This window comes from Semicossyphus pulcher, unplaced genomic scaffold (assembly GCF_022749685.1).
Source record: "Semicossyphus pulcher isolate SPU_LCO1_2020_fin unplaced genomic scaffold, fSemPul1.0.p SCAF_20, whole genome shotgun sequence".
Classification (NCBI taxonomy): Eukaryota; Metazoa; Chordata; class Actinopteri; order Labriformes; family Labridae; genus Semicossyphus; species Semicossyphus pulcher.
In genome coordinates, this window is record NW_027211694.1 from 1,931,726 (window position 1) to 1,948,992 (window position 17,267).

The following is a 17,267-nucleotide window of genomic DNA, read 5'->3' on the forward strand; positions in this document are numbered from 1 at the left end:
TCAAGAAACTACTTGTGTGTTCAAAATTTGTTTATTCAACGCTTTAAATCTGCCTTAATGCTCGATGAATCCCTGAAAAAGACGTAATGCTACGACACTAACTCACCGTGAGTGTGCGCGCACTGCCTGTGCAAAGTTCTCAACAATATACTAATAAAGAGTAAAAGTCACAGAAACTCGAGTCAATGAAGAGAAGTTACACAACTTTAACAACTCTTAACGAGCTTCGCTCACATTCCTTAGCTCACTGAACAACATGCTGAAAATACAGTCACACCCAACGCCGATGCTAACAGAGAGTAACATAAACATCAGTGTCAAACTGACTCACATATTCATGGACGCACACGCGATAGAAAGAGTCCGTTGGTGATCACTGATGTCTCTGTAGTAGCTGCAGGAAACAAGTCCGGGCACGTCTCCCTCACTGCCGTGTTTTTGGGGGATGCTGCATTCAGGGTGCGCTCAGAAACGTGAGTGATCAGACACGTGACCTTTTGTACAACCTTTTGTGCAAGATGTCTGCGGTATGGCAGTTTATGGCCACTACAATAAGAGTAGGCATGATATCAACTCCAAAAAAAACGTGAATATATCAGTATTGAAATCGGCAAAAAAGAAATGTGTACAGAACGCATCAGAGCCTTTTTCTTGCAAAGTTGGAAAATCTTTTACTTTCGGCCTCGGAGCTCAAATATGATGAAGAATCAGACACTAAATTGTCGATTTCTCGCCTCAGATTTTTTCAGACTGCAGAGGAGAAATAACAGAGTTTACTCGCATGTTTAAAGACGGTGCTCAAAGGATTCTGGGTGCAGAAGAAATGCAACGTCTCCTTGAAAATTCTCCGAATGAAGGAGTCGGTCCTCGCTAGAATCCGTTGGATCCTGGGAATCGGAACAGTCTGAGATTTAAGGAGGTAGCATCAGACGTTTAAGAATCCTTCCCTGATTTTGAGAACGGTTCAGGCTTCTTCATTTCTTACAACAGCTGCAGAAGTCTATTTAACGTGTGGATTAATTGGCATTTGGCGCTGTGGTGAGTGTTCTGGGCAGCAGGACGGTGAGCGTGTGTGTGAGAGAGTAAATAAACCACAGAGTGTGTTCATGGTGATGGAGGGGAGCCTCACTGATGTGTTTTAACAGTTTTTGAACAGTGGAGCTCGATGGCTCAGAGCACGCAGAAGCATCAGGCTGCGGTGCAAACAGTTTGAGGTGAACGTTCCTGGTTTGTTTTGGTGATGTGGTGAGAAGAACACCTTTAAATAGAGGAGTTAGACCCTAAAAATCCATCTGCTGTCGAGCATCTCATCGTTGTATAAAACTTTACATAACTTGTCGGACTGTTTGGACAAACTGTGCGTGCAAAACAAAAGAGTTAAAACAGGCGTCTGAGGAGGAGGAAGTCGTGACTCCGATCTCGCCTCCTGACCTCTTCCAGCTTCCTCCACTCGCTCCGATCGATATCTGATTCGTCCTCTTCTAAAAGTGTCTCCCTGCAGTTCAGCGGATCACATTCAGCCTGGATCTGCAGCTGTAGGATCCAGCCGCAGTTTTTTTCTGCTCGGGTTGGCCGACAAATTGATGCAGAGGGAGAGTCCGCTCAAAACACAATGAAATTAAAAATCAATTCCTCCTCAAATTTACTCAGAAAGCTCCGAATCCTCCCGAAGACAGAGAGAGAGAGAGAGAGCGAGACAGAGAGAGAGAGAGAGAGAGAGAGCGAGACAGAGAGAGAGACAGAGAGAGACAGAGAGAGGGGACGTCTGTGAGAAGCATCGGACGCTGCAGAACTTTAAATTACAGCTCACACACTCACACACACTTGTTCCTGCTTTGTCTCTGCAGAAGTACGCTGTGATGTACTTCCAATACGGAACGTGTTACAGCTAAAACACCTTATCTCCCGCACGCACACACGGCCTGCTTCTGAGCGACATGGCATTTCTAAATCCCTGTTCCTGCGGTTCTGCTCGGCTGGATGCTTTAATAGAAACAAAGTGTTTCTCCAGTTGCAAACACAAGCATGATAAAACGGTCTGTTCCTGATAGACTCATTTATTTATTAAATATAAAAGCTGTTTCCGTCTGCGGAGAGTCGCAGCGCTGCGGGGAGAAGAAACGGCAGACGTGTCTGTTGTTACGCCAATCAATCATTCAACCAATCAGGCTGCACCGTATCAATCCTTTACATCTACTTCAGCAACAAGTTGATCCTTCTTCGTTTAAATATTTAAACTGGCTTAAAAAGAGGTCACGTTCATTTGATACCAACATTCAGAGACTTCTGCGATGTTTACAGCCACACACACGTCTGAGAAATGATCGGAAAATAAAATGTTTCATTGGGATAAACGTTGTTTACGTCGGGCCCTGTCTCCGAGAAATGACATGACACTAAAACGTTGTGGGATGATTTTGGCCAAACACACAAAGAATATCTCAGACTGATTGAATCAGTAAAGATTCCACTTGTAGCCCGCTTACTGCTCCGGGTTATGTTTATATTCGTCCTTATTTAATCCATAAATCTGTTTGTGTATTTAATGGAATACTCAGATGTAAATAGAGTCAGATGACTGAGCAGTGATGTTTTGTTACTTTAAGCCTGAATTATGAGTTAATTTGTAATATTTGTCTCGTTTTATAAGTTGGTCTAAGTTTATAAAATGTGCCGCTCTGCTGTCGGTAAAGTTGTCCATGTTTTTTATCTGTCACAAGCTGCAAGCTCCGCCCCTTTTATGTGATCGCAGTCATCTTTTAACCAGATTAGCAAAAGATAATCAAAAGATAAGATAAGCTTTTATTAAGCAGCTGTTACAGCAGCTCAGGAGACGGGCTAATTAAAAAAGTAGTAAAGTAATAAAATGAGACAATAAACACGGGTGGCAATAAAAGGATAGAAAGAAAAGATACCCGGGGTATGTTGAGTTCACTTGTTCGCGCAGGCCTCTGTAAGGCCAACAAGTTTATTTATGAAGCACATTTCTGCAGCAAGATAATTCAAAGTGCGTTACACTAAACAACAACAGCAAAGAAACACATTATAAAACATTAAAGAGCAAAGTGAAGATAAGATCTAAAGACTTAAAACAGAAGCTAAAATATAATAAGACCGTGCAGTGATAAATAATGAAAGGTTTGTTTGTGTTTGTACAAAATAAAAGTAACTTCTGTTTTATTTCATATAAAGTGACTAAATATGAAAAGCAGCCGCTCACAAACCGAAGCAGTGCACGAGGCTCAGCAGAGTCACAGCTGACTTCTTACAAAGCAAATAAAAACTATAAACAAGAAGTCACATTTCTGTTTCTGTCATGTTGAATCATTGGTGCTTAATGGAGCCATTACTGGACCTTGTACTTTATCTGATGGTCACAGAGAGCGTGTGCAGAAATATTGATCCTGAGCGCTGTTAGTCAAGCCTGCAGCCAGACCATAAATACTGAACACAAACACTCAGCGGTCCACGTGAACACGCGCTGAACATATGAGCAGTGAAAGCAGCACGAGATGAAGAAGAAGAATTATACCACAAAATAATAACTTTGAATAATAACAACATTTAAAGTCTGCTTCGTTTCCTAAACTCTATTGACAGAACTTTGAAACAAACACAAATTATTAAAGTGGGACTTTTTCCACAACCGCTCATTTTAATTAACTTTATGTAAATGACCGAACACCAACACAATCTTTGTGTTGTGTGGACACACTGAGCGGTAATGAGAGGCTGACCCAAACTTTACCTCCGCACAAACACGAGAGGCTGACATGATCCGATCCTGCACTCCAACGTTGTACTTCTACTGCACTTTGTTTCAGGGGGAAATAATCGACTTCTTCTTCACCACATTTTCATTCATGTTCAACGACTTCACTTATTTAATTGCCTAGAAGGGTTTTTTGTTTAACAAGGATAAAGGGCAAGGACAAGATGTTTGTTTTATGAGGATAAAGTGCATTCGTAGAGATTAATCTTTGTAATTATAAGGAAAAAAATTTTACGTCCATGCTGCACCAGGAACATTTTGCTTTTATAATTACCAAAGTTATTTTGATGGAAGTACTTTCCCTTGTAAAACAGAAACAAAAGGAGTAACAGCACGGCTTTATTACTTCTGTAACTTAAAAATGGGAGCTCTTCTTTAACTTCTGCACAACACACCAACAGCGTGACAGATTTTTATCAGTGCTGAATTCAAAGAGAGAGAGAGAGAGCGAGGCAGAGGGAAGCAGGTCAGAGGTAAATGTCAACCAGCAGATAACTGTGTGAAACAAATAGACTTCAAATCGAAAAATATGAAATATTCATGTTAAAGAGCCAAGGACAATCAATACTCGGCTTCTCCTCTACGCTCTCTCTCTCTATCAGATGTGGACACACAACCAGATGAGATGCTGTATGAACATTTTTCAGAGTGTGTTTGCAGTCAGAGACTGTAAGGTCCAAGTTCAGACTGTACGGTGGCTGACAAGGGCAAATGTTTTAAAACAGCCCGAATGATTTCAGTGATGAGAAACAGGCTCCAGCTTTATAAAGCCAATTCTAAACTCATAAAGACTCACAACTGGAGCTGTCTCTGACTACAGTGCAAAAACACAACTCTTATAACTGTGACTTAGAAATGTATTTATCTGCTAGAACTGTGTTCACTGCTGGAAAAATAAAAAATTTAAATAATCTTAAAAAATCTTTTTTTTTTTCATTTGTCAAAACTGTTTTTCCGCCTGTTTAATACATGAAACTAATAGGAACTTAACTAACGTCGTAAATACTTTAAAAAGTCAAATGAATACATAAATAACAAACGTATTATTCTTTGTTCACCTAACTTCACAGATGGATAAAAAGCAACTTAAACAACTTTTACTTTTGTCCTTTTTTTAACCTGTTTTAGCAGATAAAAAAACAAAACAAGGAATATTGAAAGGTTATGCTCTCACAAACTTCATGAAGTCATAAACAGAGCACGAAACAATATCAGATAAGAGACTTAAAAAACAGATTCTTTTTTTCACACTGGCCTCTCAGGGCTTCCGTACAGACTTGATGATGACAGAAACTATTCAGGGACTGTGTTGTTTGTTTTGTTGTTCTCACAGGATTTGTTAAAAATATTCAGCCCGTTCTTTAAACAGCCGTGTTCAGCGATTTGCAACACTGCCCACAGTGTTTATACACCAGTTACATCGCAGCTCTCCAGAGAGAAGGGAGGGAAACATAAAACCAGATGGAATCTGGTAGTTAAAGTTATTTATTGCCAGATTGATTGTTCTCTATCTTCAGTTTACAAATGACAACAACAGAGGGGAGCTACAGGAGGATAAGGGACCTTGGTGACACTGAGTCAATAAAATAAATGAAACCAAAGGGGATCTCCTAACTATGACTTTTTATTCGGTCTTACTTTAATTTTTTTCATCTCTTTTCCAGAGGTGCCCTGCAACAACACAAGTAAAGAACAAATTACTCAGAAAGAAAACAAGTTTGAGGCTTAAATTTGAAATGTGATCTGAAAGACGGATCGCGATCTAGCCAGATAACCAAGTAAATGTTGGATATGTCCAGTGTCTACATAGTTTAATGTGGAAGCAGTAGAATCCATGAGGTCAATGTTTTGTCTTAAGAATAAAGTGTACTTGGTTTTTCAGGGGTCTCAGCTTTGGTTTGAGACCAACCAGAGCTTGATGGATGAGTTAAAAGCAGCCTGTAAATGTAAAAGAGCGTGTCTCTCTAATTGTTTCGTCAGCATAGAGATTAATTTTTCTAATTTTGTGGCAATACTAGTTTATAAACAGAAAGGGCCCCAGAATAGATCCCTGGGGTACTCCTTTCGCCGACCACCATGAAGGATGACTTTACATAATCTGCGTTTATACTCGAGTTCTTCGTTAAATAAGTGTTTTAACCAATTAAAAGCAATGTCATCCAACCAGTTGTTAGTGACTAGAGTTGCTGCAGAGATCGCACCACTGCCAGGGCAGAACACAGATTGAATGTTGTCTGAGGATACAAAATTGCATATGCAGTTGCCCATTTACCCGAGATTCCAACTATTTTGCAAATTAATAAAGTTTGTCACTGTCCATGGCTCTAATGTGAGGACAAATAAAGTTTAGGATAGGAGGAGGAGAGGAGGAGTGATGGTGTGGAAGTGAAGGAGGACGCAGTGAAGAGATGAGCAGACGTTTAAAAGTTCAGCAGCTGCTCCTGAACGCAGCACCGTCCCTCCCATCTGTGTGTGTTAGTGTTTACACCGACTGCTGCCCTATTAGCCCTCCCTCCACATGTGGGTCCATCTGGTTCATAATGACCATATGGATCAGATGCACGCCTCCGCCCACTCTCCATCCTCCCCCCTTCAGGTGACTTAATGTCTCTGTTAATTAGAGCTGATGTCTCATTTAGTCTGATTTTTTGCTCTCACAACGAGTCATTTCAGTTCAGTCCAAATGTTCCATTTAACTAATTAACTAATTGTGTAATTTGCGGCCGAGTCCTCTGAATCTGTCCTTTTTCCAGCCTGTATGTTTGTGTGTGTGTAAACTCTAAATCAGTCCGGCTCCGGTAAAAACAAAGAAAATATCCAGGTTGTGTTCCCTCCGGCCCAGCAAAGACTTATTTTGAACCTGTTTCTCTGCTCTGTTATTACCTCTTCTGCTGGCTGGAAGTCATTTTCTCTTTTAAGCAGCTGACATGAATTTGAATAGAGAGCCTTGAAAAACGTGCAATAAAAAAAACGAACACTAAGAGTAACAAACACTAAAAATGACGAACACAGACGGGTATGGATTTGAAAAAGCGATGCTTGAAGAGTAAATAAAACAAGAACAAGCACAGAACAATAAAAACATACTCATACTGTCTTTCTGAAATGGCGAAAAACTTAACCCATTGTATTCCCTCCGATGCAACACAGTGCAGCACGAGGCTTTCGGTCATCGACCTGCAGAACATACTTTAGATTGCTTTAGTGTACAAGTATAACTTTAAAAGTTCCTGTCAACATCCATGATCACTCCACCTCCTAAAGCATTGCTACTGGTTTCCACTTACGTTGTAAAACGTTCACATACCAACCCGGAGTCTGGACCAAGCAGGGATCAGCCAGGGATTATCCCGGGCCCGAGCAGCAATTTTAGATAGCTGCTAATGTACAGTCAATGAGATTAAGCCTCACTCCACCACTCTCTCGCCAGGTATTAGATTACATTACAACAACCTTCAGGCACGAAGGAAACATCCCAGTATCTGAACAACAGAAGGCTCACTGCTTTCAACACTTTCTGTTTGTGTTACATAAAATTTAAATGATTGTTTAACAGGATGAAAATGTGATTCAAGTCAACATAGACTGAGCCACGTCTGCCAAGACGTAGCCTGATACCAGCAGACAAAATGTTCTTTTAACTGTAATATCTTAAGAAACTTTTGTATAATTAGACGTAGATTCATTAAAACAATATCTACTTAATAAACAAATTTAATCCATGTATTACACAGGCCCACGTTGGACCAAGAATTAGCCAGATCCCAGAAGAAACTGTTAATTTAAAGAAGTCCCTCTTCATTCTGTTCATTTAACGACTAAAAGTTAATAAGCCAACAATTCTATTGCTTAACAAGATGGAGGTTCATTAAAACCAAATCTCCATAGTAAACACTGTAATCCATGAATTAGACAGAGCCGCACTTCTCCGGATTTAGCCTGATCCCAGGGGTAATTTAGACAGAGCTCGTTAAAGCTCAACATGTTTGCAGATGTCTATTAAAACCGTGAAACCAGGAGCGCCGGCGAGGAGAAGAAAGGAGAAGAAAGAGGGAGAGGAGTAATGAGAGGAAACAAAGAGAACGGAGACGGACAAGGAGAGCAAACACTGATGGATGAGTAGAGGGGAGGAAAGACGGAGAGGAAATAAAAAGGAGGGAAAAGGAAAAGGGAGCGAGAAATGAAGTAGAAAAGAATACATAGAGAGAATGAAAGATAAGGAAGGAAAAGGAAAAGCACAGAAGCAATAATGAAAACATTAAGGGAAGGAAATAAGAGAAGGAAACAAGGGGATGAAACTAGGAGACGAGGAGAATGGATGAATGGGAAAGGAAAGAAAACAAAGAGAAATTACAAGGACAGTGAATGAACAGCAAAGACTTCAATAAACAAAGATTATCCGTTCTGATTACACAACTAAACCTTTGTTTACTGAACCAACTGTTCCACTAAATGACAATTTGTTGACTGACTTTGTTTTGCACACTTAATTATTTAACTGAAATCTGTCGAGGGCTTAGCTGGAAGAACACCAAAGCAAACCCCAGTTTCCAAAAATAACAATGAAGAGTCTTAGTCATATCCTGGGGACTACCCACCAGCAATGTGTGGACCCACGTCCCATATGGAGAGGTATCATTGTGGGGACAAGAACCTGTTTTTACACCCACAATGTGTGGACCCACGTCCCATATGGGGACAAATATTTGGCTGCCTATTTTTAGGGTTGTAAACATGGTTTTATGTAGGAAGGACGGAGAGAAAACCAGAACAAAGTTAATATTTTTTTTAAATCACTATAGAGGTACCAATAATTGTGGGGACAATAACCTGTTTTTATGCCCGCATTGTGGGGACCAACCAACCATATGGGGACATGCAGTTTATCTATATTTTGGGTGAAAGGGTAAACATGATGCATTAAACCTGGGCTCATTTTAAAGATAGTTCTGGGTCTAAGTCCCAAAAAAGTATAAAATAGTTTTAATATTTGCTCAAGTTGATTGCTTTAGCCAGCCGCTGCAAAACAGGCAGTAGTGACGGCAACGTAAAATGTGTCCGATCAAAGTGTGTCCATAAAAGTTATTCTAAGTGTCTGTCAACATCACGAAAAGGCGTCCTACCTAGATAGACCTTTTTGTTAAAGAGTAAGATACCTTTATTGAAACCTGAAACAGCCGTTAGGTTGCTCTCTTCACCGGAGTGAGTCATTTTACCTTGCAGCACAGGAGTTTCGTGTTAACGTGGACCTTGATCCTTAATCAATTTTGTTTTGTAGCTTTTAAGTGACAAAAACGAATGTTGTGTTTTCAGGAGAAGCAACGTTTCCTGACTGACGTCCTCCACGAGGTGATGCTATTGGATGGCCTGAGCTCCTCCCATCCGATCTCCCAGGAAGTAGAGCAGGCGACGGACATCGACAGAGTCTTTGACTGGATCGCCTACAAAAAAGCAAGTGCCTGCCAAATTCAAATGAATGAATCCTCATGAAATGTGGTGACCAAGTGATAACTTCAGGAATAGCTGGCTAGCTTTTGTGGCTTGCTAGCTAACAGGTAAACTTGCTAGCAAACCAGTAACATGCTGAATTTTGTCATTATGGCCAAGGTGGTTGTGCGAGCTAGCTTAACGGCTCACTGGAATAAAAAATGAAACACTTTCTTGAAGGGCCACATTTAAACTCCTCTGATAGACAAACAATATTATAACAACTTGTTATGTGCAAGACGGTGAATTCAATATCTAGCTCCATTTTGGAATCTCTGGCTCTTCCGTTGTCTTCACATTTGGTTGACGTGGGTCAAAGTTCACAACGTATCTCAAAAGCTTAAATGCAAAGCAACTTCGCCTGTGCAAGCTAATCCTCCGATCACAGCAGGTCAAGTTAGATAAATTGATTGGAGCATGTTTTCGGTCATTATTCGGAGTGACAGTGTGTGTCTCTGTCTCTAGGGGGCGGCGTTGATCCGGATGCTGGCTAACGTGATGGGACAGTCGCTGTTCCAGAAAGGACTCAATGTAAGTTCATCCTCCTGCAGGTCCAGCTGTGTAAACAAAAGGTTTATTTATCTGAGGACCACAGGGACTGCTGGGGTTGGCTTTAAAATGATTTGTCACCATGAGACAGAAGCTCTGCGCGTGTGTGTTTAGCCCTTTTTTGGCTAAACCCTGAATGTGTGGAGCACACTGAGTTTAAAGACGGGCAGTGAATAAGTGGATTTGGCTGCAGGGCCAGTTTGAGTGGAGGTTCTCCTTCTTGTTTTTATGCTTTCAGTATTACAATGCACTGTAAGTGACCTGCATTCACATTGGACACAGGCATTTTCTCCAGGAGGGAACAAACTGTTAACTTTTCACAGCTACTTTTGGAGCACACAGGTTCACAGGACACGAGCAGGTAACCCGTTCCACCAGACAACAAAAATCCAATTTTTTATTTGTTGAGCTGTTTAAGTTTTAAGAGGACGTCCCATTGGTGGTTACGAGGGGACTGCTTTTTATCTGTCATGTTTAAATCGATCTAAAATAAATAAAACAGCTTGAACAACAATTGTTTCTGCAGCTGAAAGCTCAGGCTGCTGAACTTAATGTCACCACGTTGTACGTTTGATGATGTCATTCTATACGTGTGAACACAGGTGAAAAGGGAGATTATAAAAAACAAAATTCACACCAGGACTCAAAGCATCATGACACTTTAACGCTCACTCCACACATCTGCACTGCACCTGCATACAGCCACTACTCAGTGTTGCAGTGTATAGTTGTAATTTTAATGGCCTTTATTTTCTTTTTGTCTCTAATGTTATTATTGGGTTGGGTTGACAGACGTATGATTCCATATGTCTTGTAAGCTACTGGATGCCTACATTTCCCTCGGGAAGTATCTGTCGATCTATCGATCTATGTAATTGTGTTTAAAATGACCAAAAATAAAAACCATAGTAGCTACAGCATAACTTACAAAACTTACATAACCTTTAGCTATTATACATTTTAGGGAATATACAGAATTTAAGAGAGGCTAGATCGTCTGTCAGTCAGAGACTGTAGCTGATGGGATCCGAGATCGTGGTTGTACAGATTTTAGTGATGTAAAGCACTTACTCCAAAAAAGTACGTAACAATAAGCAAATATAACAATGTGTTAATTTGAGGAGTTCAAAGAGTTCAGATCAGTTCATCTCCTGTTTCATGCTGCAGGGAGTCAAATTCAGACGGGGAAGTCTTGAATATTTAATCAGTTCTCTTCTGTTGGATTAAACTCGTCAAATTTAAATACGTTTTAAAAACGGTGGAATGAGACGATGAAAAATCAACACATAAGATTACAAACCTTTTCTCAAATCTCCCCCATTAGAAAGTGAACGCCTCCAGAAGGCAGCGCGTTTCAAAATGACATTTTATTGAAATGAGGGACTTTAACGTCCCTGAAATGATGTTTTTACTTCCCTCAGTTTACTCAGGAACAAGTTCAAAGTAGAATTGGGTAAATTGATTCGTGGTGGAGTAGAGCAGAGTTGGCTGCTGTACACGGTGATGAAACATGAATCAAAGAGGAAGCAGAAACTTTGTTTGTGGGGACAAAATCATCTTCTTGGACGCTGTTGGAATTTCAAAACATTCTTGCATTTGTTTTATTGACCTTAAGCACTAAAACATCCAGAACATAACAACATCAGTGGTGTTAGTGTCAGAAAGAGTTAGGTATGTAGCTGCTCGCTGGCTCTCTGGTGGTCCATGTGAAAGTTTATGAAACATCAGAGCAGAAGAACTGATAAGAACTTTATTTATTTACAGCCAAGAAGCTTTTCATCCAGCAAACTGGAGGAAATCAGCTGGCAGTTAGTTTAAACATGATGAAACATGATGTAAGGTTAAAGTGGGTTAAATATAGATTTAGTTCTGAATACAGTCATGGACATAAGCAAGAATCACACACACACACACACACACACACACACTGTCCTGATTTTACTGCAGAAACTGTCAGTGACCTGGAACACACTGAGAACTGAGTCTATATAAAACTGTGCTGAAGCAGCAGCAGAACACAGAGAGAGAACTGTGCGTGTGTGTGTGTGTGTGTGTGTGTGTACAGTGTGCTGAGTGTTACAACACACTACCTACTAAGAACATTAGTTTCAGTCATCAGCTGCATAAAAAGCATCTTGGGAAAACATTGTTCAGTAGTTCGTTTCGTCTTCTCTCTGCAAACACATCAAACAAACCGACCGTCACGTGAATAACAGTGACGGGACAGATGTAATCCAAATCGCAATATGTTCAAATCTCAGGAGGCGCAATATGAATTTAATTGAAGTATTGTGCTGCAGAGATGCTCCGGCAAACACAACGAACACAGACGAAAGTATCAAACATCTCCTCTTGGTACAGACAAATGCAAACAATGAAAATGAGAATGATGATGTAGAAATTATAATTCCCTTTAATATGTAAAAATCAGCCGAGTCACAAGCGTAAAAGTGAAGCTAAAACTATACAACTGAGCTCAACCCGTTCTCATAGTTCAGAACTACAAAGTGATTCAGTATTATTATTAAACAAACCTCCCCACACAGAAGTATCGTGTTGTTCCCCTAAAGACGGATGTGATTCATTGATTTCGAGCCTGGGCAGTTATATTAGTAACACTGGTAAACTCCGGTCATGAGACGGTCATGGAGCTAAAGCACGATGTCCCCATTTATCTCCCGTGCTATTTGGAAAACAACTCGTGGTAAACACAAGACTGTGGAGTCAGGCAGAGGACAGACACAAGTCAGATTCACAGATGAACTTATTAAAGGATCAACAGCATTCACTCCCACAGAAAGGCTGCGTCTTTCATTACACTTTGATAGAAGAAAGATTATTTACATACTTTAGTTATTGTCATTATTGTTTGCAATTCCAGAATAGTTTTTAAAATTGGGAAAGGTTCCAATTAGCTTTCAGACTCGGGTCACATGACTCTAAAGTAACTATCGCCTCGGCTCCGATCGGCATTGATAGGAACACAAAACCCGTGTCGACACACTAATCTCCGCCCCCTTTCCGGCGCAATGCTATGCTCCGTCGGTAACTCCTGCGGCGCCGAGTTTGATGCTCAGACTGAATGAGTAACAGATACAATAAAGACCTAACCACTGTAACGTCTTCACTGGTTACTAACCCTGTCTCCGGAACGTTTGTGACGTCAGACGGTGACGCAGCAGAAAAGAGACAGAAAGGAGTGTACTTCACTGACAATGGGAAAAGAGACAATCGGCATCTATAAGCGGGTCTGTTTTTCAGTGGGCAAGGGGTTAATATGGACTTGAATTCAATTAACTGTGAAATCTTGAAATGTATGTGTTCATTCTGGATTTTGGTATCATTTAGGGTTTTTTAAGATTATTTTATTGTCTTGTTTGCCTTTAATTATTTATACAGAGCAGAGTAGTTGGTGCTGGAAACACGAGAGAGAGAGAGAGGGCTGAGGGTGGGAGTCGAACCCGGGGCCGCCACATCGAGGACTGTGGCCTCTGTACAGGGGCCGATGGTTTAACCGCTGATAAACCGGCGCCCCCATGGTTTCCATTTGTAGTCCAAGTAGTATTGACCAATCACGTATCGGCAGGCTTCAGTGTAGCAGGAAAAAACTTGAGGGAAGGCAGTCCATCATCCTGGCTCCCGATCGAGCTCTCTGACGACGATTTAGCTTCTTATTAATCTCCATTAACAGACACTGGCATGAAAGTTAGAGTGATCCCTCTTGGAGCGACTGGTTCGGAGCCGCCTGGACACAGAAAGACACGGAAAACACAGCGACATGCAGACAAATGAATACTGATGTTGAGTAGACTGATTAATAAATAGGGTGAGGGTCAGTCCTGATAAAAGGACAAACAGTCTGTAAGAAGTATAAAGAACCATTTACCAGGAGCATTTAGTAATCTAACTGCAGAGGGGACGAACGATTTCAAAGAGAAATTAGTTTTACGAGCAGGTTAAACATAACGACGTCCTGATGGCAGCTGAGAAATTCACTTAAGAAGAAATACAAATCGGCTCTCAGACGACGTGTCTCCACTCCAACTCTATTATCATTTCTAAGGTTGTTTATCGAACGGTAAACAATGCAGTATGTGGAAAAGGAAGTCTTGGCCGGAGTCCTTTATTTGCTTTATGGCTGCACTAAAAGTTGGCCGTCGCTCGCGGAGGATATATCATCATCAGATGATAACCGATGGCTTCGGAGATTGGTTCCAAATGACTGAAAGTTCCAATAAAAATCAGCAAATGGCAGCCACAGACTTTAACTTAGTACAGCTGAACACAACGCTAAAATATGTTTCTATTGACAACTGAAGGGAGAAATAAGGAAAGTGACAGAATCTGGATTCATATCTGATCAGCAGAGTTTAACTGTTGATGTGTTGTACTGTACAGAAGGTGGAGCCGTTTTATGTAACAGTCCGTCAGCTTGTCGATACACTTCCCTCTTACATCCCAACAGATGCTTTAAATGTGAAAGGTTCCCATATTTACAGCATGCATCTGTACACAGGCCGTCAGCTCTGTCAGCTCTTGTGGGGGTAAATATCGTGAGACTGATACAGCAGCTCTTCAATTAGGTTTGCTTTCAGTCACCTTGAAGGAAAGACGTTGGCTGCCTTGAGACGTCAATATTTGTTCACCTTGTCCGTATCCTTCCGCAGAAAGTCAGATAATCAGAGTTCTCAGACAAATCAGCATTTCCCAGTTTTAATCCTCTCTGGATATCGACGTGAAGAATATTTACAGGCCAGAAACTCACAATCATGACAGCTCCAGTGACAGTATTGATGACTGTTAATGAGGTTCAGGAGTTCTTTGCCTGTAATACATGGAAATAAAAGCAGTGTATGGGAAGCGTTTTAAAGGGAAGGACCAGGTTTTTATAAATCTGGGCTCTATTTTTACATATTTTGGGTCTAAAAGACATTTTTAAATTACCCCAGTAGATTCATCTTTGGAAGGAAATGTGCAAGATCAAAGTATGGCCACTAAAAGTTCTTTTGTTGTCAAAGACAGGCTCAGATTGTTACTCAAAGTGTCTGACAACTTTACAGAAAGAATCCCTACAGAGACAGACCTTTTTCTAAAATAGTAAGAGTCTCATTTTTCAACCAGAAACAGCCATAACATCGATCTCTCCAAAGACACCAGACTCCATTTAAAATAACAGTGATTTTACTGTGCAGGACACAGGAGTAACTGGTCTACTGCTCCCTTTCGATCTGTTTGTTACTTTGTGTTATTGGTTGACTGTCTTGTTCTAAATGGCTGGTTCCTCTCAAACTCTATCTTTGTGAGAACAATAACACAAAAACATCATCCAAATTGAGTCAACAGTAAAACCAGCAACTCTTGTATTCTGCAAAGTAAAATTGCTATTTTTTTCAATGGAGTCTGGTAGCTTTGAAGAGAGCGATGTAACAGCAGCTGTTGGTTAAAATCATGAGTTTACTCTTAAACAAAAAGGTCTCTTGTTGTTCTGATCTTTACTGAAATGTTGTCAGAAACCTTCAATAACAGTTAGTGGCAAATAAAGCATGATTAGTGATCGGGTGCGTTTGCCCCAAAGGATTACATTGCAGCCATCACAGCTTGTTTCATGGCTGCCAGCTGAAGCAGCCGACCTGAGCCGTTCCAAAACCTCTTGTGTCATTTCGACTCTAAAATATGTATGAAAAAAAAAATAGGGAACAGGCTCAAAAAAGGTTCCCAGCCAGCTGCAGAAGAAGAGCCAGTGGCCTGATGAGGACGCCGCGTGCTGGGTTTGATAGAGGTCGATGTCCATGTCATCCTTTGATGTATGAAAACAGCCCTCATTAGCAGCCTGTGTGTGTAACAGCATATCTCCCCCCTTAACCCTCACAGCTGTTCAGAAATGTCTGTTGATGAAAGTGTTATCAATCAGACCCATCGTTCTCTGACAGGGTGTCTGTTATCATCACTAACAGTTCGGTTTATGTGTATCATGCTGCTCAAACCGGAGCTTGTGCTGGAATCAGGATCCGGTTCAAAGCGGGGGAGGGGTGTTTTATCTCTGCTCATGTCAGCTTTAGTGAAGGTGAAAGACCCGTACTTATCAAAGCCACACACACACACACACACACACACACACACACACACTGTGTTGTTATCATGTGTGTCATCTTGTTCCAATAAAGAGCTTCTTCTTGCCTTATCAACCTCCACACACACCATGACAGCAGACACACACACACACGCACACAGAGGACAGGGGATTCTCTATCACTGAGAGCCAGATTAAAGCTTGTTCTCTGTAGGTGTTCTCTGTTATCTTGTACTACTTTCTTGCCTTTTCTTGTTTAATCATAAACCCCCAACAATCCACCACCCTCCGTAAGCTTTTATAACCTCAATCCACTGCAGTGGGAATGAGTTTTCCACCCGGCTACCGGGGACAGACGGGGATCAAACCAGACACAAAAACCGCCACTGATGACTTGCGCTTTGAAAGAGAAGCTGCTGCACCGCCATGTTCCTTTTGAAACGGCGGGATCCTCTCCTGAGCCTTCACCTTGTTTGTTACCTTAGAACACAAAAGTTAGAGTTTGGAATCAGAGCAGGGATTGAGCCCAGAGCCCTTTCGACTCCGCGCGGGCGCTGCACTCCAGACTGGCTGGTAACTGAGAATCTTTCAAACGCTTTTCGATGCTTTGAAATGTTTCTCCTGAAAGCATTCTGAAATCAACAGATGCACACGGAGTAAGGTTTCATTTACTGGAGAGACGGAGACATGTCAGATACACAACCCTGACTTCTCACATATTACATATGCAACGTCTTTGTTTTGTTTGAGTCTTATGCACTGGCAGCACCCACAACCTCAACTTCAGAGCGCTTCTCACCGACGTTTACTGTTGCTAGGTTACGTAAGTTGGCTTGCAGCATTTCTGCTTCAGTAGTGGTCATGAAGTCTGTTTTAAATCGCTCTGTATGCTCTGTAATTGTACCCTCAAACAAACTTAATGATTAGCTTCTCCTCTGCCATTGTTGTTGACAAAGTTGACATCGTAAGTCCCGCCCCTTCTGGATTTTGATTGGCCGGTGAGCAACAAAAAACAGCTGATTCTGAGGGTGCAGAACTGTGTTGGTTTTGTATAGAAAATAGGCTGCGCTGCCAACCCCCAAAAAAACGCTGTCAGTGGACACAGGCCCTCAGGCTGTACCCGACTGCCAATTTTGTTAGCTTAATCCAATTTGGCTGTTCAGTCCAAAGCTTCAACTATTTGTTGCTTTTTTATTTCAGCATGTTTTACCTGTAAGACGGGCAAGAGTTGAGCTTTAAGTTAAAATGTTGTGAATGTTAAAATTTCTGCTCATAAATAAAGATTGTTCACAATAAAAAACAAATAACCCAGTGTTTCAGATTTGATATTTTTACTGTCATAAAAACAAAACAGAGTTTATATAAATATTTGTTGTCTTGAAAACAGAA

At 41.0% G+C, this 17,267-nt stretch overlaps 1 protein-coding gene across 1 annotated transcript in view; it reads left to right on the plus strand.

Moving 5' to 3' along the window:
* The window catches only part of LOC138599584 (thyrotropin-releasing hormone-degrading ectoenzyme-like), a 182,802-nt gene that overhangs the window by 116,960 nt on the left and 48,575 nt on the right, over positions 1-17,267 (plus strand). Inside the window, exons 7-8 of the mRNA XM_069671317.1 lie at positions 9,086-9,223; positions 9,725-9,790. Of these exons, the coding sequence (XP_069527418.1) occupies positions 9,086-9,223; positions 9,725-9,790 (204 nt within the window). The remainder of the gene's footprint in view (positions 1-9,085; positions 9,224-9,724; positions 9,791-17,267) is intronic.